Genomic DNA, 22,802 nt, shown 5'->3' with positions numbered 1-22,802 from the left:
TCACGTCCTGTATCATTTTAAGGTTTTAATCATTTTAAACACATTTTGTCTTCACCAATTCATTTTTAGCAGTCCTGATGTGATATATTAAAAGGAACAAACTGTTCCATATATGCAAGTAAAAGCTAAAAGTTGCATAGGCTACGTAATGTTATAAAATAATCTATTTAAAGAGTTTTAGGTGTTGCACGTCACAGAATTCTGATCTGCTAAACTTCCAGTTTCTGTGTCAGTGTCACAAAGTTACAACCAGTTTATTCAACAAACATCCTAGAAATATTTTCCTTTATTACTCCATATTTTTATAGTCTACAGTGTATCAAAATAGTAAAACATTTACAGTACTGTGCAAAAATCTTTAGGCCACCATCACCAGCTTTGTTGTTTTAGCAAAGTTTAAATGTCCATGCATATTTGGATACAAACAGAAAATACAGGAAAATACAGGAAATATGTAAACAAAATTAAAAACAAAACAATTTTCAGAACTAAATCTTTTCTTCAGGTATCAGTTAGTATTTAGTGTGACCTTTCTTGGCACAAACATATCTTGAGCTTTTTTTGAGGAGACTGAAGTCCTGAAGTAATTCGATTAAAATTAGAAATTACACTGTAAAAAGTACCTATATCTAACTTATAAAAAGTGAGGCAAGTGATTGCATGGGAAGTTTTAGGTTGAGTCAACTTGCAACCTTTTTTAAGTATAAACACTGTAATATTACTTAATACAAATGCAACAAAATTATGTTTAGTTAACTAATAGTTCTAGTATTACTCTGTTAGTTTAATTTACTTTTCTTGGTACAGGTAACTTTTTTATGGTTTGTTGTTTCCATAAACATTGATTTAGACTTCATATTTCTGTGAGATGAGAATTGTTTATTCAATCAATGCGCCCACCCAATTTCGTTTTGGGCAGCTGTAAAGCACAGTATGCAGTCTATGCACAAGCACCAGACAGAAAGTCTACCAAATCTCGAAGATAAATGAACAATAAAAACTAACAAGTCTTTCTTTTTAGTTAAAAACTAGAGTTTAAATTCAAATTATACTCTCCAAATGCAGTCCCGTGCAAAGCAAGCTGGGAACTATAGGAGTCCACTGCCTAGTTAGTTACGTTTAATAATAAAACGTAGTTTCAACACAAAATTATTAAATTAATTTCCTTCTTACAAATTTAAGTGGATTATACATGATAAAATGAAGTTGAATTTACTCAATTATTTGTTCATTTGGGATTAAATAAAATTATTCAAATTATTATGTTATTTGATTAAAAATAAATTGTAACACAGTTTACTCATTTTATTTAGTTAAATCTACTAAGGCACAGAAACACTTTTTACAGTGTAGGATTTAATTTTATTTAGGTTTAAGAGATCCTGCAGCTGCCTGCTATTGCTCAAGTGGAAGGGAAGTTTACGCTAAATACTTGACACTTCAGCTTATACTTTTATACTTGTTTTTAATACTACATACACATTTCCTGTATTTTCTGGTTGTATTCCAATAAAAAGACTGAGAAATAATTATAAAGGATCACTATACAATTGCAAAAACAACACATCTAATGGTAGCATAGGAACCTAAGACTTTTTCAAAGTACTGCACATCTAAAAAACACATATTTGTATATTTTTGGTTGTAACAAAAGATTGTGTTAAATGTACACTATTTCACTGAAGGTCAGAGCAAATGTCTAAAAAATGTTGGTCATAGCTCAGAAAAGCATCACCCATCCATGCTACTTTTAGTTGTCATAGCAACATGATATGCTTTTGCTATAATTTTGCTGTTAGTCACAGTAATTTCATAATGTTGGGTTCACAAGATGTGGCATCTGCCTCTGTTGTTCAGCATCTCCATTTAGCTCATCTCAAAAAACATATGATTCTGTAAACGAAGAGAGAGAAAATATAAAGTACAGTTTATAAGTCTGCATTCTGTATTTTTCAGACCAGGACCTGTGTGTGGTTTGATTCTTACCAGGAGGAAGGTGGCAGCTAGCAACAGCACTTTGAGGTTTAAACTCATTCCTTGAGGTACTAAGAGAAACAGAAATGTTTTAAATATCAATTGGGCTTGTGTGTGAAGTTTGTGAGGCATAAATATGGGTTTTCATTTTACCATCGAGTCCGAAATACTCATGATCCATGTTGCATTCTTCTCTGTATCCAGGCCACCTCTTCCATATCCGCCCAATATTCTCACCAATACTTGATACCACCTTCCATCCCCCAAAAATGAGACGGGGTCATTCTCATGGTAATGTATTTAAATAAAACTACATGCTGGAGAGATTCTGACCTGTAGCTCCTGCTCAGAGACGCAACGTGTGTTACAACACGAACCCTGGATCCTTACGGTCGAGATGCCCTCAGAGTCACAGACTTCAAAATAAGGTGTGAACATACTCCATCTGATAAACACAGTCGTTTTTGTGTTAAACAGTCTTTTAATGAGTAACTTGCCACATCAAAATGAAATGGGTACAAAATAGTTTATTATCTAATGACCTGTTAAATGTTAAATGGTTTCAATATGCTGGATGCAGCAATAAGCAAGCTATACCTTTATGCATGTTCAATTTATACATGATCAATTCATGAAAAAAGTACTTGTTAAAAATAAGCAGTTTTCTCTAGATTGTTTAAGGTGCAATGTGTACATTTTAGCGGCATCTAGTGGTGAGGTTGCGAATTGCAACCAACGGCTCAGTCTACTGCTCACCCCCTGATTTGAAACGCATAGAGAAGCTACCGTAGCTCCCACCGGAAAAACTTGTCATTGTCAGAGACAACTTAGCAAAAAAGTTTGTCCGTTAATGGCTTCTGTAAAAACATGGCGGCCCAAAATGGCGACTTCCATGTAAGGGGACTCTCGTTGTATGTGGGTCATTCTACAAAAAAGGTGGAAATGCTTGTCCCTTGCTTTTGCAGACCCCTTAATAGTTTAATTGGACGCAATAATCCCATAATGATATATATTTAATAAATATAAACTGTCCTTAAAATGATGAGAGAGTTTATTTGTGTAATTTTCTTTTTTTTTCCTTTTTTAAACTTTTTTTTTAAATGTCTGGTCTTGAAAATTGCCCTGTCCCTTTGATCATACATGGAAGTTGAACTGTGTACTTATTATTTAAAACCATGTTTTTTATAAAACAAATCTAATTTACATTTACCTTTAACCCTGTAGGAATTTACTACAACACTGAAATGGTAAAAATACACTACTAATATGAATAATTTCAAATAAATATTTGTCCCCCAAATTTATGTCATTGGTGTTACCTTCCCAAAGCACCTTTATTTTGAAACAATGCATCAGCTCTTTGAAGTTTTTCTTGGGGTAAAAGGTCAGTGGAAGAAGTGCAGTGGAGGAAGGCAAAAGGTTTGTGAGATGTCTTACCTTATTTGTCTAAAATATCATGATATATCTAAGAATTTTGAGATAAGATTTTTTGGATGTCATTAGTGTTACTCTTTTTTTTATAGCTGGGAGAGTTAAGATCTTTACATAAAAATACATTATACTGACTAAGTATGTGATTGTTACATCTCTGATAAAATAGCACATGGCTAATGGCAGCCATTTTGTTAAAGTGTTTGTTTTTTCTGTAAATTGTCATTAGTGTTACCGTCATTGGTGTTACTTCTCTAATGAGTACTTCCTGAGCACTATTCCGTTAACTGACCAACACAAAAGCATTAAAAACAAAACAAGATGGAAAAATGTTTAAGTTTATAAGTTTTATCATATTCATTATCTATTATTATATTCTCATTTTGTCAGGTATTGAAGATACAACGTCATGGATTTGTTATTAAAATGTATTAAAAATTAATCATAGATTAAGCTCCCTGTTTTGCGGATTCATAGATTTAACAAGTTAATTAATGCTATTATAGAAGTTTTGGGTGTATTGAAAGAAGTTCATTTAAGCAAATTTCCATCACCTGAATTCCACCTTTTCTGTAGAATGACCCATGTAGATAAAAACGTCTCATTTTAAGGTAATAAAAACATAACAGTTCATTATAAAAAGATCTTCAAACACCTCTAATAATATAGTTTTGTATATTATTTTGCATTTCTCTCAAGAGATCCTTCTAAAAATGACACACTGCACCTTTAAGTCTGGCAAACATGACTGATATTGTGATATTTTGTGCTTTTCTACCTGATGGTGTTGGGATATTTTGTGTGACAAACACATATAGTGTAGCCTATATAAAATATCTGGCACACTGTGTCTGTACTGTAGTGAGGTGGACATGTTGATGCTTTGTTATTCACAACATTTCAAAGTATTTAATTGCATTCCAAAAGAGGTCATATCGAAGCAGGGGGCTTTAGTCTGACGCAACTCTCACAATAGTTGGCACCAGAATAAAGAAGTTCAAAAAGAGCTGAAAAAACAAGAGGACATCTTGATCAAAAGCACAGGATGTGGCCGTGATGTAATATGAAAAAGTGAAAGGCTATAATTCTGACCATGGACCACAAAACCATAAGGGTCAATTCTTTGCAAGGGTATGTTTAAGGGTAGCTTATGGTATGTTTGGACAATATTTGGGTGAGATACAACTATTTGAAAATTTGAAGGTTGCAAAAAATTTTATAGTTTATTTGTGACCCTGGACCACAAAACTACTCATAGGTGTCAATTTATGGAAATTGAGATTTATACATCATCTGAAAGCTGAATAAATAAGATTTCCATTGATGTATTGTCTGTTAGGATATGACAATATTTGAAAATCTGGACTCTGAGCACAAAAATATCAAAATATTGAGAAAATCGCCTTTAAAGTTGTACAAATGAAGTCCTTAGCAACACACATTACTAATGATAAATAGATTTTTGATATATTTATGGTTGGAAATGTACAAAATACTTTTATGAACAAGATTTCTGGCATAAAAATGTACACTGAAAAAAATGACTCATTGAATTTAATCAATTTTTTTAAGGTAAGTGGTGCAATCAATTTATTTAAGCTACATTTAAACAAAAAAGATTAGTAACGTAAAATAAAATATAAAACTTTTGTTTAAATGTAGCTTAAATAAATTGATTGCAACCACTTACCTTAAAGGGATACTTCACCGATTTAGCATTCAGCTTTGTATCTGTAGAAACCCGGCAGTATTACTGAATGACCATGTTTCCCTCCCTCATTTCCCCCTGAGAGGAGAGATATCTGCATTTTGGTTCTGCAAAAAAGTCCTCCGATGATGTAATATGACGATTTTTGCATCATCGGAGGACTTTTTTGCAGAACCAAAATGCAGATATCTCTCCTCTCAGGGGGAAATGAGGGAGGGAAACATGGTCATTCAGTAATACTGCCGGGTTTCTACAGATACAAAGCTGAATGCTAAATCGGTGAAGTATCCCTTTAAAAAAATTGATTAAATTCAATTAGTCATTTTTTTCAGTGTATAATTTTGACCAATGTATTTTTGGCTATTGCTATATACCCACGCTATATGGTTTAATTGTTTTTATGTCCAGGGTCACATATTTTATATTAATTGACATTATTAAATTACATTTTTTGGTTCAGGGTCACATATTTTATATTAATCGACATTATTAAATTGCATTTTTGGTCCAGGGTCACATATTTTATATTAATCGACATTATTAAATTGCATTTTTGGTCCAGGGTCACATATTTTATATTAATCGACATTATTATATTGCATATTATATTAATTCGAATATTATGATATATATTTACATTTATCAGCCATTCTTTCATTGAAAGGATAATCCTCGCTAAATTGTTTAAAGTTCATGTTTAAAATAAAAATTTACAACATTGCAAGTTACACTTTAAGGTTTGAATAGCACAGCCAACCAATGGCCTGAAATGTAGCTTTAAACTACATTTGGTTGCTGGTTGTTTTACATGTGCATTTTTCTTTCTGCATAATATGCAAGTGATTCTTGGCCAAAATAAACTGCATGCACTCTAAAAAGGCTGGGTTATTTTCATATATAATAATTTAACCATTACTGTGTTGTGTTAGAACTATTTCTGAGTCAAATGTAAACATTTTCTTGGTTCATTTTACTCAACGGCTAGGTTTGACCCTTTTTGACCCAACGGATTCAAAAATAACCCAGCATTTTTTAGATTGTAGATTGTGGTGGGCCAGATTGTATAGTCTGGTTTGCTCAGGTGCTTACCCTTGATAAACCGTCCCGATCAATTCTCTATCTGGTGTGAAGGCCCTCATTTCCATCAGGCAACATCCAAGCAAGCACACTTCCGCTCTGAGGGGCCTCTCAAACAAAAAGACGCAATTTGAATCCCTGTCAAAGCCTTGTAATAAGCAGGAGCGAGCTGGACCGCAGAACTGTACACATAAACATGAGCTCTCTGACAGAGAGGGATATATTTTAAGTGGACAGGGCTTTTCACAATACATATCACTTTAAATACAGATAAACACTTCAAGCCTACTGTTGATGTCACCTAGTTACAAGTCATGTATTCATAGAGTCAACTAGGTGGATTATTTATAGGTAATGTTTCAATACAGTGGATTTATAATGAGTTGTCATTTTTTATATTTACCCTCTACAGCCACAAAGATCTGATCTCTGGTTTCTGATGAGATGCTGTATGTTCTTCGGGCTACACATTGTGGACCTGAGAGATACAAAAACAGATAAAAGACATTTATTCTAAGCTCTTACACAAACCTTTCAATAACAGTTAATGAAAGAATGATAATACACTGTATTGGTAATGTTTTAAACCATGTTCATCCTTTCGCATCAGTTATAGAGATATTTTCTTTTTAACTATTTATCTTTTTTATAATAGACAATATAGGCAACTCAACATAATATTTTGTCTTTCTTACCCAGCAAGACTTGACAATGTCAGCTCTAAGGCATTAGGGACCCCCTATAAGAAGTAAAATTATACTTAGGGTGGTCCCTAAAATATTTTTAAGTAAAGATAATGCTTATTTTGTGAATTATTTACCTTAATAAATGCGAAGTCTATTTTTAGGCTACTGTATGTTTTGTTTCTTTAAACCTGTGCCAGCTAACAGGAAAAAAGTTCTAAGAACGTATCATAAAAGTTCAATTGTTCTCAAAAACGTTCTGCCAACATAAAAAGTGTACAGATTTTTTAACGTTCTAAGAACGTTTCTTGGTTGTCTGAACGATAGAGGAATGTTACATTCTACCATTTTTAAACTTTATGACGTCATGTTTTAATGTTTACACAATGTTAAAAACAGTTTTCTATATTTACTTTTTGTAAATGATTATTTTATTATTTATAAAACTGTTATAAAAAAAATTTTCTGAATGTTTGGTAAAATATTGCTTTAGAAAACAATTCACTTATTAGATTTAGATGTAGTTTAGTTTTGTTTCATTTAAAGTCAATATTATGGTGATCAGTGTTTGTTGGACTCTTGACATTTTGCTTACTAGTTCTTCCTGGTTGCATTAACGTTGTGTGTATAAAACACATCTGTTATAGTAATGTAAAGTTATGACATGTATTATGACAGAAAATAAGCTATTGATAAGTTAATAAATTAATTAGATGATGACCTTTATCGTTATGTACCAACCACCACAGAATTGCACTAACTTTACATTACTATAACAAATGTGTTTTTACACACAAAGTTAATGCAACCAGAGAAAAACTATCAAGTAAAACATTAAGAGTCAAGAGTTCAACTAAAACAAACACAGATCATCATAGTGGTGACTTAAAATGAACCAAAACATCAACATCTAAACTTTAAAAGTGATTATTTAAAGTAATATATAAAGTAATATTTTGAGAGAACCTTTAGAAATAATGTTTTATAACAGTTTTAAAATAATAAAATGCAATATTTCTCTATCATTTACATAACAAGCTAATGTTTACACAATGTTAAAAACAGTTTTCTATATTTACTTTTTGTAATTGATTATTTACAAAATTATAGAAAATTATAGAAAACAGTTATTCTAAACATTGTGTGAACATTAAAACATGACATTGTCATAATGTTTGAAAATGGTAGAATGTAACATTCCTCTAACGCTCAGAAAACCCAGAAAAGTTTTTAGATCATTTAAGAAACTGGACACTTTATGCTGGGAAAACTTTTGTTATTTGGGTGAGTGACCAAAAAAAACCACACTAACGTCCTATCTAGTCAAACTTTATATTTTGAAATTATTAAACTAAAAACTAGTTTCAAATATTTTGGAAAAATATAGCAGCATAAAAGCAAAACAACAACAACAACAACTATTTTGATTCCATGGGTACTTTTTACAGTGTCTGTGATGTTGCGTGTTGTCAATACTAAGCATAGATATTTCATTACAATATATTGTTCTGATAATTTTAAAGTAGTGTAAAGAAGTTGCAGTTTTAGGGTGAATATTTGTCTTTAGCAACTATCAAAGTAATAGCACAAAGTTTGCTCAATTCAGAGACGCAAATAAATTAAGATCTGAAATTTGAATTAAAAAAAATGTATAATGCTGCCTGATGTACTAACTACCCAAAATCAGTTAATATAGCTGTTTTGTGACAAAAACAGGATTTGTTTTCTGGTCCAAATTTAGAGGTGTTGAGCCTCTTACCTTGCAGATCTGGTCTGGCAGTAATGTGGAGTCGTTTGACTGTTTTCAGAACAGAGAGTTTTCCGAGTCTTTTATCCTCTGTCTCTCCAGAGGCTCCATTTTCTCTCTTCCCCATCACAGGGTCTGCAGCCTGGATCACATGTGAGAGGTCCTGTGTATCATCAGTGGGTCTAATCTGTCTGTGGAAAGCCCTGAAGATCATATCAACATGTTTCTCCCTTTCTAGACCGAATGGAAGAGGTTGCGTGGTCACAGATGGGCTAGCCTAAAAGACAGATAGATATAGATGCAGGAGGTAAAACATGACATTTCAAATTAAAAATACATTTAATTTCACTTTATGAAAGAATTGAAAGTGTAGGTACACTTCTGACCGACAAGCTCTAATGAAACCCTGAATATTCGAAAAACACCATTTTGAGTTAAGTCAATTTAATATTTGTGAAAGGTAAAACCATAAATCACAGCAATAACCTTGGAAATGCATAGGAAATGTCTCTTACCATTTTACTTCTCAAGTCTCAGTTTCTTTAGAGCCGTGTAGTTTTAGGTGTTGTTGGTCAGGTGCGCTAGAGAGTGTATGGTTCCTTCACTTTCAGAAAAACTGTGTTACTAGATGCCCCACTATGCTGAACACCCCCACCCCTCTCTCTCATTCCCGGATCTGGTCTTTGTGAAACAGAAAAGCAGCAGTCAGCCATGTAAATCCTCCCAAGTTAAAGAGGGGTAAGAGACCATCCAAAATAAGTAAACCACACATAGATCATTTTATTTTTTTAATTATTACTTCAAATACATTTATTCATTTGTCAGATGCTTTTATCCAAACTTGACTTACATTGCATTCAACAAAATAAATTGTATCTGTGTGTGTTCCATGGGATTCAAACCTATGACTTTCAAGATGCAAATGCAACACTACCAACTGAGCTACAGGAACACTACAGCAACAGTTTGTTTGTTTTTTAACGGAAGTTGGCTTGAAATATAAAGAGGTTAATATTTTTGTTTAATCTGAAATGCAAATGGCATTAATGTCTTCTGGCCAATGTGAGAGATCATCATTTCATTTAATAAAAACAGTTGTTGAATCAATACACAAAATTGGGATTATAAACAATATGAATACAGCGATTAGCAAAAACAAATAACTTCAACAATGTATGAATAATTGTAAACAACTCGGCTAGGCAATATTTGTCTCACAAATGCCTTCAGATCCAACAAATTCCCTCTCCGAAATCACTTTCAGTACAATGTCTACTCAACCGAAGCCCTGAAAGTTCATTTGCCATTCAATAGTTTTGGTGCAACAAAACCTGAATGCTGTTCATCTCTGAAGTATCTTCAACAATCTCCTTCATTTCACTAGAGTTTCTCTAGCAGTTCTAATAGAGATCAGCCTGTGACATCCCCAAGTGAGATTTCGGGCAGGTATCTTTTAGGGTCTCCAGGGAAAGGCTGAGACGGTGCTTGGTTAAAATGGCCCATCAAGAAGATTCCAATGGTGCCCAGTATATACAACAACGCCATGACGATGAAACACATCCTGTCAATCACCCGGGCGACCAGAAACCACTCCTCATTTTCCTGTGGAGACATCCGCAATCCACACATTAACATTGGATTAGAAAGCTAAGCCCTAGCGCAAACATTCACTGCTGGAAATAGATCTGCTTGTGGTGCAAATGAGAGACTTTCAGGATGGTGTTTGAAAAATTTAGGATCAGTGACTCACACTTTGAAAGTCATTTTGATGTTTGGCACTTTCAGCGATGTGTTTGCAGGAAGCCACACACTGCTGCACTTCTCGTGACGCCAAAGCCAGACTGGATTCCAGATCCTGTGCTGTGTCTCCTTGCAGACCGTTTTCTGAGATTAAGACCACATTTATACTATTTAGCAAGAAAATAGCTGTTCTGAAAATACAGAATTTTACAAATGTCCCTGTCTGTGAAATCCAGGCCAAAGTCTTATAATCGAACTATGAGATTATGAATATCAAAGTAGTCATAGCCATATGATGAAACAGCCCAGTCTCACGGAGTTGCGTATAAATAGCACAAAGTGTGAAAATCGTGCAGTACATACGGCAAATTCCAAATTGGCGTGCATATGATACGCATCTTTTTTGTTGTTTTTTTATTGGTTTCTAAATTTTTTGCTATTTTTTAACCATTGCGCTTGGGTTTAGGGTTAGGACAACTTTTTGTTACATAAAAATTACATCCAAATCCCAATTCTAACCCCAACTTCAAACCTGTATATTAAATAGCCTCCTTAAGAAAATCTCAAATCTAACCCTAAACCCAAGCGAAAATGGTTTAAAAAACAAAAAAATTGAGAAACCAATAAATACAACGACAAAAGAGATGTGCCATTTGTGAATGGGAAGGACTGACTTATCATATGCATGCCAAATTGGAATTTGGCGTATGTATTGCACGATGTACACACTTTGTGCTATTTATACGCATCTACATGAGACTGGGTTGGATGAAAACATGCTGTAATGCATGTTTATTGCTGTAAACAAAAGATTTTGAGATGCATTACTCAATTTTGTATTATTTTTAATACTGAAATGAGATTACTGAATCTCCCAATGTAGTATTACATTATCAACAGAAAAAGATACTCCTGATAAATGTGCAAACACTAAATTAATACATACATTTTCTGGATGCAATGTTTAGACTTTATGTAACCACCACCAAATAATTGTCAGTTGTCTTTTCTTTGCCATAACAAACATGTTTTAAACACACAAAGTTATAGCAGTTAGAAAAAAGCTTACAGTCAAGTCCAACTAAAACAAACACTAATCACCATAATGATGACTTTAAATTAAACAGCCTAAAACATAATCTAAGAAGATAACTCTACAAGTAAGATGTAAAATGCAATTTTAGGTTTCAAACAGAGAGGGTGATAGAGAGGATAAAGTTACAAATTGCAGCTTTTAACCCTGCTTCGGTGTTACGTTTTAACTCTTTGTAAGATTGGGACAATATATACACCCAGCAGTGTTCATTTAACTCTGGGGATTTTGTTGTGTACAGTGTTGTTGGTTTGTAATCTTTGACTCACGTATTTTCTCCAAAGTATTCTTTAGCAGCCCTTTCCTCTCTTTTAGTCGACTGAACATCAGCTCTGATCGAGCCGTTCTGAACATGTATTCATCAGCCTTCGCTATCAGACCCAGAGAGCTGCGTCTTCTGCACCGGAGAGGAGTGCCGTTGCCTAGGGCAAACGTCTTAAAATCTTCCTCCCCCTGCTCATTGTTCTCAGGTGTCCATCGGCGCATTGTCATCCTCAACAAATCAGGAAGAATGTTCAGGAAGACCTGGAGAATAAGAAACATGGAGGAGAAAAGAGTTATGGGATTGTAGGTTGTTTTTCTGCTGTAATGTTCTGATAATGTTGTACCTTTCGGACGGTGTTGTTCATGGGGTGGGTGTTTGGAGTTCGCAGAGAAACGTTCAGCACAACCACACAGTTCATCACAGTTATCGTGGTCACAGACATCACAAACATCAGATATCTGACAAAAAGAGATAACTCAGTATTGGCTATAAACACACATAAATTGGCAAGCACTTTTTCAAACTCTAATCGCATTCACACAACTTCCCAAACTTTTCTGGAGTAATTTAATCTTTAATTAATAATTTCCTGACCGGTTGGTTTAAATTTAAGATAATCAATAACCTAGCATTAAAACAGACTCACTTGCCAATGAGCGGCACAGCCTGCGAGGTTTCTGGCACTTTTTTGGCAATAAGGAACAGGAAGACGGTCTGACCCAGCAGGATTGCCATAGTCATGGTGCATTTCTGTCCTCCCGCTATTCAAAAAACAAGCAGAGGTCAATTCATCTATATACAGTGATGATAATAAACCAGCTTTATACTTTCTAGTCTGAATTTTTTCAATTGCTTCTTCAGTTAATTTTAAGTGATGATAAAGCAATCTAAATGGTCGAAATAATTGTGGTGACTATACATTCAAAATAGAGAGACTAAACAGTCAATGTGTATTGGAAGTTGTGCTGCAAGTTTAGACTTACAGTCAGTGGTCAAAGCCTGGAGATTAAAGTTATGCTTGGGCTGTGTGTATCTATAGAGTTATTTTTGGCCTGTTACCATGCTTCTGGGGGGGGGGCATTTTGTTTTCATGGGGGCACACTTCATGAGAAACAGACTGAACAACTAAAACTCATTTGAAATAGACCAATCCTGCCCAGTCAACAACAACAACAAACACAATACCTCATGCCTATACACGATGTAACAAGAGTCTTTAATTTCATCAAAAATGCAATAATAATAACAATATATACCAGGTAACTTAAAGGGGACATATCATGAAAATCTGACTTTTTCCATGTTTAAATGCTATAATTGGCTCCCTAGTGCTTCTATCAACCTAGAAAATGTGAAATAGAACAACCCAGTAATTTAGTTTTGGTAAACCATTCTCTGTAAGCATGTGAAAAAATAGGTCATTAAAATTTGGCTATCCTTGTGATGTCAGAAGGGGATAATACCGCCCCTTAATCTACACTATCTAACTACTGCACTGTCATTTAGTGCAGAAATCAGCTCGTTTTAACTTAAAAGGACACACCCAAAAACAGCACATTTTGCTTACTTCTGCAAAGTGTAAATTTTAACATGCTATAATTTACATACGTATTCTGGGGACACCAAAGATTTATTTGACATCTTAAAATAGTCTGGTGAAATGTCCCCTTTAAGTTAGCAATTAAACAAACGTGATCTGTAGCACATTAAAGAGTTAACTATTAGATTTTTTAAGATATAAAATAAGCCTTTGGTGTGCCCAGAGTGTATATGTAAAGTTGTAGCTTAAAATACCCCACAGATCATTTATTATAACGTTACAATTGCCAGTTTGTAGGTCCGAGCAAAAATGTGCAGTTTTTGGGTGTGTCCTTTAAAATGCAAATGAGCTGATGAGATGCAAACACTGATCGCCATAATGGTGGTTTGTTTAAATTGAAACTATTGTGCTCTCTCTCTCTCTCTCTCTCTCTCTCTCTCTATCTCTATCTCTCATAATAATAATTTTGACCATACGATTAGGGGGGCACGCTGTGTCATTTTGGGGGGGAGTAATGTAATGTAATTATAAATGAGACTAAATTACTTAAAGTGTGCATCAAAAGTATACAATCAACAGTACCATGGAAGTCAGTGGGTACTGTTTAGTGTGATTAACATAATTTATCAAAATTCTTTTGTTTTCAACAGAAGAAAAAAACTTCTTGATTTAGGACAACATGAGGGTAAGTAAATTATGACAGCATTTTAATTTTTGGGTGAACTATCCCTTTAAGGCTATGACTATATTCACTATAAGGCTATTCTGAACACTAGTTGAACTTGCAAGTCTGTTTTCCATCCATCTGTTTGTATTTTAACTTGATTCTGACCTTTGGCTGGCAGAAAGTAGACGAGCAACCCAAGAGAGGAGAAGAGGACACATGGTACGATGATATTAATGATATAAAACAGTGGTTTCCTCTGGATGATGAGGAAGAAGATGATCTCCTGATACTCCAGCTCATCTCGACTGTATCGCTTATTCACAATCTTCTTAGCAGGGCGGTGCTTTATAATCCATTCCCCATTCTCTGACCAGTCAGGACACAGGAGAAATGCATTCTGTAAGTATTCTTATTGTCAAATACTGGAATATGTGTTACAATATGTACTGTAGTACCAGTAAAAGCTTCCGGGTCAATCTCGATCCATTCCATGGCGACATTGTTCTCCTCTGCCAGCATCAGTAAAATCTCATTCGAATTGTATGTCTGGGACCTGTCAAAAGCAATGGGAGTAAAACTAATCTTATATGGTCTTAGTGCATTTAGATGAATTGTAATAATTCCTTCTGTCAAAAATTATACTTCTGATATCTGGATATCAGTCGTACCTGAACACCATGCTGCAGTTCTGCCAGTCAAAGGGAAAATAGTTGACTTTAATGGCACATGAGCTTCGGTAGATAGCCGGAGGCAACCAGACCACTCCACCATACGGATCTATCAGAGCATTACAGTAAAGGGCCACCTCAAAATGCCCATCCACACTGCACACACAAGAATTTTTCACAGCTGACAACAATTGTGACAAAAAATGCTTAGGATAGAGAAAAGTTACACATCAACCTAAATGGATAATAAAGCAATATCACATGAGCAAGGATTGACAGTGCTGTTCTGGTCTGATATAAGCACTCTTGGAATGCTTCTCGTTTAAATGAAATATAAGGATTGGAACTATTTTGCATAATACAAATGAAAAATCCAGTATATGAAGGCTGTAGATGTCTGGGTGTTATAATGTTTGTAAATGAATCCTCATTTTCACAATCACTCACTTGTTCTCCAGACCAACATCAGGTAGCCAGATGGCTTTAGAGGGAAGACGCATTCGAGTGATGTTCTCATAGGCCTCAAACCCTGTCCTGTTAGCCCAACTGAGTCTATAATCACGCCATGTCTAGAGAGAGAGAAAGAGAGATTAGATAGATAGATAGATGGATGGATGGATGGATGGATAATCCATGGATAGATGGATAGATACATGGGTAGATACATGTATGGATGGATGGGTGAATGGATAAATGGATAGATGGTTGGATTATAAATGTATGGATATATGGATGTATGTATGGAGGGCTAGATTGATGGATAGATGATAGATGGATAGATACAAGGGTGGATGGATGGATGGTTAGATGGATGGATAGATAGATAAATAGATAGACAGATAAATCGATAATCCATGGATAGATGGATAGATACATGGGTAGATACATGGATGGATTGATGGGTTGGTGGGTGGATGTTTGGATGATAGATGGATGGATGGATTATAGATGTATTGATGGATGTATGGATTGATAGATGATAGATGGATGGATAGATACATGGGTAGATGGATAATCTATGGAAAGATTGATAGATCCATGGGTAGATACATGGATGGATGGATTTGGAAGGATGTATGGATGATAGATGGATGGATGGATGGATGGATGGATTATGGATGGATGGATGGATGTATGGCGGGATAGATGGTAGATGGATAGATAGATGGATAGATACAAGGGTGGATGGATGGATAGATGGATGGATAGTTAGATAAATAGATAGATAGATGGATAAATGGATAATCCATGGATAGATGGATTGATACATTGGTAGATACATGGATGGATGCATGGGTGTGTATGGAGGTATGGATGGATGGATGGATGGATGGATTATAGATGTATGAATGGATGTATGGATGATAGATGATAGATGGATAGATGGATAGATACATGGGTAGATGGATGGATGGATAATCTATGGAAAGATGGATAGATACATGGGTAGATACATGGATGGATGGATAGATAGATGGATGGATGGATGGATGGATGGATGGATGGATGGATGGATGGATGGATGGATGGATTATGGATGTATTGATGTATGTATGGCAGGATGGATGGTAGATGGATGGATAGATGGATAGATACATGGGTAGATGGATGGATAGATGATAGATGGATAGATACATGGGTAGATGGATGGATGGATAGATGGATGGATAGTTAGATAAATAGATAGATAGATGGATAAATGGATAATCCATGGATAGATAGATAGATACATGGGTAGATACATGGATGGATTGGTGGGTGGGTGGATGTATGGATGATGGATGAATGGATGGATGGATGGATGGATTATAGATGTATGAATGGATGTCTGGATGGATAGATGATAGATGGATAGATACATGGGTAGATGGATGTATGGATTGATGTATGTATGGAGGGATAGATGGTAAATGGATAGATAGATACATGGGTGGATGGATGGATGGATGGATGATATATGGATGGATGGATGTATGGATGGATGGATGGATGGATGGATGTATAGATGGATGTATGGATGGATAGATGGATGGATGGATAGATAGACAGAGAGATAGATGGATGGATGGATGGATGGATGGATGGATGGACAGACGAAAACAAATAGACCATGGTTACTCTACTAGAATATCCAAAGCTTTTTTTAACTAGAATATCCAAAGCTTTTTTGAAAAAATCTTACCATCTCAATCCAAACACACGTAGTGAGGGTCTCCTCTTTCTCATTCTAAAAGTGAAAAATTAAAGAAAGATAAAAGTTTTGCATAATAAAACCATGCAGAGGTCACTTTTTAACTTTAGAGACACACAGAACTTTACCAGAGAAATGAGGTTGGTGAGGGTCATCTTGATTTTTACGTTGGTGATGTCTCCATTGTGCTCCATTGGCCGTATGTTTTTATTGTAACCTTTCATCAGATCTCTCTGCAGAGATCCTTCCAGATTACAGACCACATCTGAAATAGACATGCAGATTTTTAATGTAATCTAATCACCAATTAAATTTTTCTTCTTTCTGTTTTCTTGTTCTTCAAAAAAATATTACATCATTTTGCACTTCCACATAGTCATTTTTGTATGTTTTTTGTATGTTTCATCAAAGTGGTTGAATTTCATAATAATGTTTATGGAGTGTATGTCTATAAATCAAGACACAGATTAAAAGTTATTCTTTATTCAAAAATAGTACAACTCTGTATACAACTTCAGTAACACAAGTCCTAATGTAAACATTTATTTAACTGTGATTAAACACCATACCACAGTGATACTTTAGTCTTTAACACTGTAACACAATAGCCTGGTCAGATGCTTAGTTAAGCAGATTACAAATATTTGATAATTAATTATAACAATGTTTATGTGGTACTGTAGGTAAATCATTTACACCTCATATATATCACATATATCTAGATAATCTAATATAGTGTTAAGCTGATCTGGATTGCTATGTTCACACAAAATCTTTAGCTGACTCAGCAGAAAGTTCAGTCTAGTTATGCTTAACACTTTAGTTTACAAATTCAATCCATATAGAATTAATAAAAACAAATCAGACCTACAAATCAGTGTAGCTCAGCTGGCAGAGCATTGCATTATCAGCACAAAGGTCATTGGTTTTATTCCCACGGAATATAAATAATTAAAAATGTATACCTTAAATACACAGCGAGTTTCTTTGGATAAAATACTCTGCCAAATGTAGTAATGTAAATGTAAAAATATATAACAAGCACGTCACTCCACAGTTAACCCAGTATTACATAAGAACAATGACACATGACCCACTGAAACTTTAACCAATCTGTAGAGTTTTTTCATGTGAAATCACCCTAAACAAACTATCTTACCTGAAGGGAGAAATGAATGAAAGATCCATAACCAGATGATTGTTGAGGGAAAGATCAGACCCATGTCGGATATCCACAGAGCAACATTAAAGAAAACTTTTTGCACATTCAGAACCAGCACCTGGCCTGTGTCTGTGTGTCGAACACAGTTGTTTGGGAAAGGGAGGGATTATGGGAAAATAGGTGTGGTTTCATACTTGAACACATTGTTATTTTCAGAATGCCCACACACTCCCATACGGCTCCTCACATAGTCAGCTGTCACTGTCCATACACAAACACATACATACATCCACATCACAGACATGATGTCCAGACCCAACAACAGGTCGCAGGCCTTCGTTCTTTCTTTCCTCAGTCAGAAGGATAAAGTTACAGTACTTCCCACAGGTCAGCTGACAGATGGTTTGCCCTGAGACGACCTGCAGAGGGACACCTGTCATCCGTCTTGCATTTACTGTCTGAGTAGAAAAATGAATCTACAAATTATGAATATCTCATAAATATAGAAAATATATTAGATAATGTTGTGGTGAATATAAAATATCATTTTATCCCTGCACGCATGTTACATAAATGAATCAGTTTTATGAACTTTGTCATGTGAGCAGATCTATTAACTGTAAAGTAGGTGCCCATGGGGACTTCAGAAACACTTATCGTTTTTTACTTTATAGCATCAAGTCATGGGTTTCTACATAAAATCATCCTACATAAACTTTCTGTGAAAATCAACCTGATCTCACGAATTTCCGTGGCATAGTCACAGAATTTTGTGCTCATTTTTCCGTGGCATTCTCACGGACTGTCTTTATCCGTGGCATTTTCACGGATTGGTTACTCAACTGTTTTGTCCTATTTTCTTACCATTTTCGCTTCGGTTTAGGGTTAGATTTACATGAAATGACATCCCTACCCAAACCCAACTCTAACCCCAAGGCCAGGCGACAATTGTTTAAAGTTTAGAAAATATAAAAGAATAAATCAGAAAAAATAGTATAAACCAATAGTTAAAGTGACATGCAAACACCAAATCTACCCCTAAACCGAAGTGAAAATGGTTTGAAAATAGGAAAAAGCAGTTGAGTAACCAATCCGTGAGAATGCCACAGAAAAAGACAGTCCGTAGCAGGGCCACGGAAAAATGCGGAGATCCGTGAGAATGCCACGGAAAAATGAGCACAAAATTCCGTGACTATCCCACGGAACTTTGTGAGATCATGTTGGTGAAAATCTTTATACTGACTGAGTAAGGTAATATCAGCTTTGATGGTTGTGATCTCATACTTAGATTATGAAAATCGCCTTTAGGGGGCGTATGCACCAAAGCGTTTAAAACGCCATGCGGATGCCAACTAGACGCTAGTCTCAGCCTCAGACGCCACGCCCACAAACTGTTGGCTGAACGTCTGATGTTTTTCGTACACTTTTCTGGAAACCCTGTGAGAATGTCTAAAGTCGTCTTTTGAACAGATCGTGCATCGGAGCTCCGTCGAGTTCTTCATCTAAAAGCCTTTTTTACTATCTTATTCCTATTTATATATTAAGTTTTACCTAGGAATACTTTACCGTGAGGATTATTGAGCAGTACTACCACGTGAAACTATTTATCACTAATAAACACCCACAGTGTTAGCATATAGCCCGCTAGCTTCAACAAACGCTGCCGACTGAAGCTAGCATTTTCCGATCTAATGGCGGATTCATCTGATATATGCTTTTCTGACCTGTCCTCGCCTGAGCGGGAAGCTGCGAAGGAGTTGATCGGTTTGAGCAGATCCAACGCGAGCTACAGCGCCCACTTCACCATGTCTCCGGACGTCCACAAGCGACCGAGGAATGCGACAAACGAGTGCTCCACGCTATGCAGCTTTACGGACCGTAAGCGAGTGAACGGAGACGCCATTGCCCAACATGAAAGCGATCGGGAAGCTGTGGAGGAGCCGCTGCCCGGCCTTCGCAGATTCAGCATGCCCAACATCACCCTGGACCCAGACGTTCGCAGGCGACTGAGGCGTACCACAACCAAACCCCCAACGCGATGCAGCTCCGCGGAGCGCGTTCGGGTAAACAAAGACGCCATCGCCCAGCATGAAAGCGGTAAGACTCCGCTTGTTATTGTAACATGTACTACTTGCTACATGTATAGTTTAGCTTCTGCCGTTAGCATAGATGGGTTTACATGCACTAAGTGTATTGAAGTATTAAGATTAACTGAGAAGGTTGCTGAACTAGAATCGCGCATCCGAACGCTAGTTAAGGATAGCAAAACCGCTAATGTTACTGTTGTAAATACTGTATCGAGCGAAAAGACTAATGGCTCGGTTCCGACATCAGATGCTAATGTAAACATTACAAACAATGTATCGAGCGCACATAGTGTTCCGACATCAGATGCTAATGTAAACATTATAAATACTGTATCGAGCGCGCATAGTGTTTATCATAATACACATGGCTCGGTTCCGACATCAGAGTCAAGTCGGCGGTCTAACTGGGTGACTGTCAGGCGGCATAGTCATATACGGCGTCCATCTAAGACCCATAACGTTACGGTACTTTCTAACAGATTCGATCCCCTAAGGAATACACTAGCTGAAACACCTGTTAAAAGTGCCCTGGTCATTGGAGATTCTATACTCAGGAACACTAACATTGAGGCACCAAACACCCTAGTCGACTGTATACCGGGAGCCAGAACGTCTGACATTAGATCCAAACTTAAAGTGCTGGCTAATGCTAAACGGAAGTTTTCTAAGATTGTTATTCACGCCGGAACAAATGACACCAGACTCCGACAGTCGGAAATCACCAAAGATAATATTAAGGAGATGTGTGAAATTGCAAAAACAATGTCAGACAATGTAATATGCTCTGGTCCCCTCCCCGCCTACCGGGGAGATGAAACACATAGTAGATTAGTGTCTCTCAATGGCTGGATGTCAAAGTGGTGCCTTCAGCATAATGTAGGGTTTATAGACAATTGGAAGCATTTCTGGGGTAGACCATTTCTCCTAACCCGAGATGGCCTTCATCCGACATCAGAAGGAAGTGCTATACTCACCAGAAATCTGATTAATATTCTTAATTCTGATATAGTATGACTATCCAGGGCCCAGGTCAGGAAACAGACGGATCAGCTTAACTGTCCGTCTGTTAGCTGGCATGATATGTCTACATCACATATATCCCAGTACTTCGAGTCGATCTTACCAGAATATCAACACATTTCAACTGTATCTGTTCCCCGAACAAGCAAATACAGAGCACCGCTTGCCACATCACGTACAAATTTGACCAACATAAAATTAGAAAACAATACATTACAAGATGAACCTCGAATGTTAAAATTCGGCCTTCTTAACATTAGATCGCTTACCAATAAAGAACCTATTGTTAATGAAATAATTAATGACCAAAACTTAGATGCACTCTGTTTAACAGAAACCTGGCTTAAAGCAGACGACTACATTAGTTTAAACGAATCCACCCCACAAGACTATTATTATAAACACGAACCTAGGTTAAAGGGGAGAGGGGGTGGTGTAGCTACAATATACAACAAAATTTTTAAAGTAAACCAAAAATCTGAACTAAAATTTAAATCATTTGAACTAATGTTGTTAAATATGGAAATAACTGATCGTAACCACAAACAGCTCTCTTTTGCCTTAGCTACAATCTATAGACCTCCGGGCCACCATGCAGATTTCCTTAAAGAAATAGCAGATTTTCTGTCTGAGCTTGTAGTCACTGTAGATAAAGCTCTTATCGTTGGTGATTTTAATATTCATGTGGATAACCATAAAGATGCATTAGGACGTGCGTTTATGGATGTTCTAAATTCTCTCAATATTAGACAAAACGTGACAGGGCCAACGCATACTCGTAAGCACACATTAGACTTAATTCTGTCACTCGGGCTTAATATTAATGACATCAAAATATCACCTCAGAGTGATGCAGTTTCTGACCATTACCTTGTGTCATACACTGTACTTCTAGATAGGATCACTCAATCCACAACATGCTACAGATTAGCCAGAACAATAATTTCCACCACTAAAGATAGCTTTATTAGCACTCTTCCAGACCTGTCCCAAATTAAACATGCAGATAACTGTGATGATCTAGATATTGTAATAGAAAACCTAAACAATGTCTGTTCTAACACATTGGATGCCGTTGCTCCCATTCGAAAAAAGAGAATCAAAGAAAAACCGCCAGCTCCATGGTATGATCATCACACCGCAGCTCTTAAAAAGGCAACTAGGAAAATGGAAAGAAATTATAGAAGCACAAAATTAGAAGTATGGCGTGCAGCATGGAAAGATAGTGTTAAACACTACAGACAGGCTATTAAAACCGCCAGATCTACCTATCTTAGCAAGCTTATAAATGAGAATCATAATAACCCTCGTTTCCTCTTTAGCACCGTTGCAAAACTGACTAGAAACAAAGAACAAACAGAAACCAATAGTAAACTCCAACACAATAGTAACGACTTCATGAACTTCTTTTCTAACAAAATTACGGCTATAAGGGAAAACATCGTAGCTACACAGGCAGCCACCACTCTACCCGTTAGTTCACTTAACACTAGACTACCACACGAACATCTTGATTCATTTAAACCTACTACAATAGAAGAGCTCTCTAAACTAGTAACGTCATCCAAATCATCGTCCTGTATATTAGACCCCGTTCCCACAAAACTACTTAAAGAGGTATTTCCTGTAGTGTCAACCCCGGTTCTAAATATCTTTAACTCATCGCTAGAAATAGGATACGTTCCAACATCTTTCAAACTAGCAGTTATTAAACCGCTGATTAAAAAACCACAGCTTGATCAGGGAGAG

General features: G+C 36.0%; 2 protein-coding genes across 2 annotated transcripts; both read right to left on the bottom strand.

Annotated features, from left to right (window-relative positions):
* Positions 1-9,282, bottom strand: LOC129443040 (phospholipid scramblase family member 5). Its single transcript, XM_055203418.2, has 8 exons — positions 9,136-9,282; positions 8,633-8,897; positions 6,594-6,668; positions 6,203-6,395; positions 2,308-2,419; positions 2,128-2,227; positions 1,987-2,045; positions 1-1,893 (listed from the first exon to the last, which is right to left on the bottom strand). Exons 1-8 carry the CDS (start codon positions 9,136-9,138, stop codon positions 1,867-1,869), a joined length of 834 nt encoding a protein of 277 aa, XP_055059393.2. The 5' UTR covers positions 9,139-9,282; the 3' UTR covers positions 1-1,866.
* A 395-nt stretch (positions 9,283-9,677) lies between these two features.
* On the bottom strand, positions 9,678-18,309 carry chrng (cholinergic receptor, nicotinic, gamma). Its single transcript, XM_055203417.2, has 12 exons — positions 17,944-18,309; positions 16,913-17,049; positions 16,776-16,820; positions 15,041-15,162; positions 14,594-14,749; positions 14,381-14,478; positions 14,091-14,291; positions 12,365-12,479; positions 12,062-12,176; positions 11,723-11,978; positions 10,371-10,504; positions 9,678-10,222 (listed from the first exon to the last, which is right to left on the bottom strand). Exons 1-12 carry the CDS (start codon positions 18,005-18,007, stop codon positions 10,031-10,033), a joined length of 1,635 nt encoding a protein of 544 aa, XP_055059392.2. The 5' UTR covers positions 18,008-18,309; the 3' UTR covers positions 9,678-10,030.
* Between the last annotated feature and the right edge of the window lie 4,493 nt (positions 18,310-22,802).

The sequence above is a fragment of the Misgurnus anguillicaudatus genome, chromosome 2 (assembly GCF_027580225.2).
Source record: "Misgurnus anguillicaudatus chromosome 2, ASM2758022v2, whole genome shotgun sequence".
In the NCBI taxonomy this organism is placed as follows: domain Eukaryota; kingdom Metazoa; phylum Chordata; class Actinopteri; order Cypriniformes; family Cobitidae; genus Misgurnus; species Misgurnus anguillicaudatus.
The sequence above is the reverse complement of the archived record's forward strand: the minus strand, read 5'-3'. Positions and strand labels throughout refer to the sequence as shown.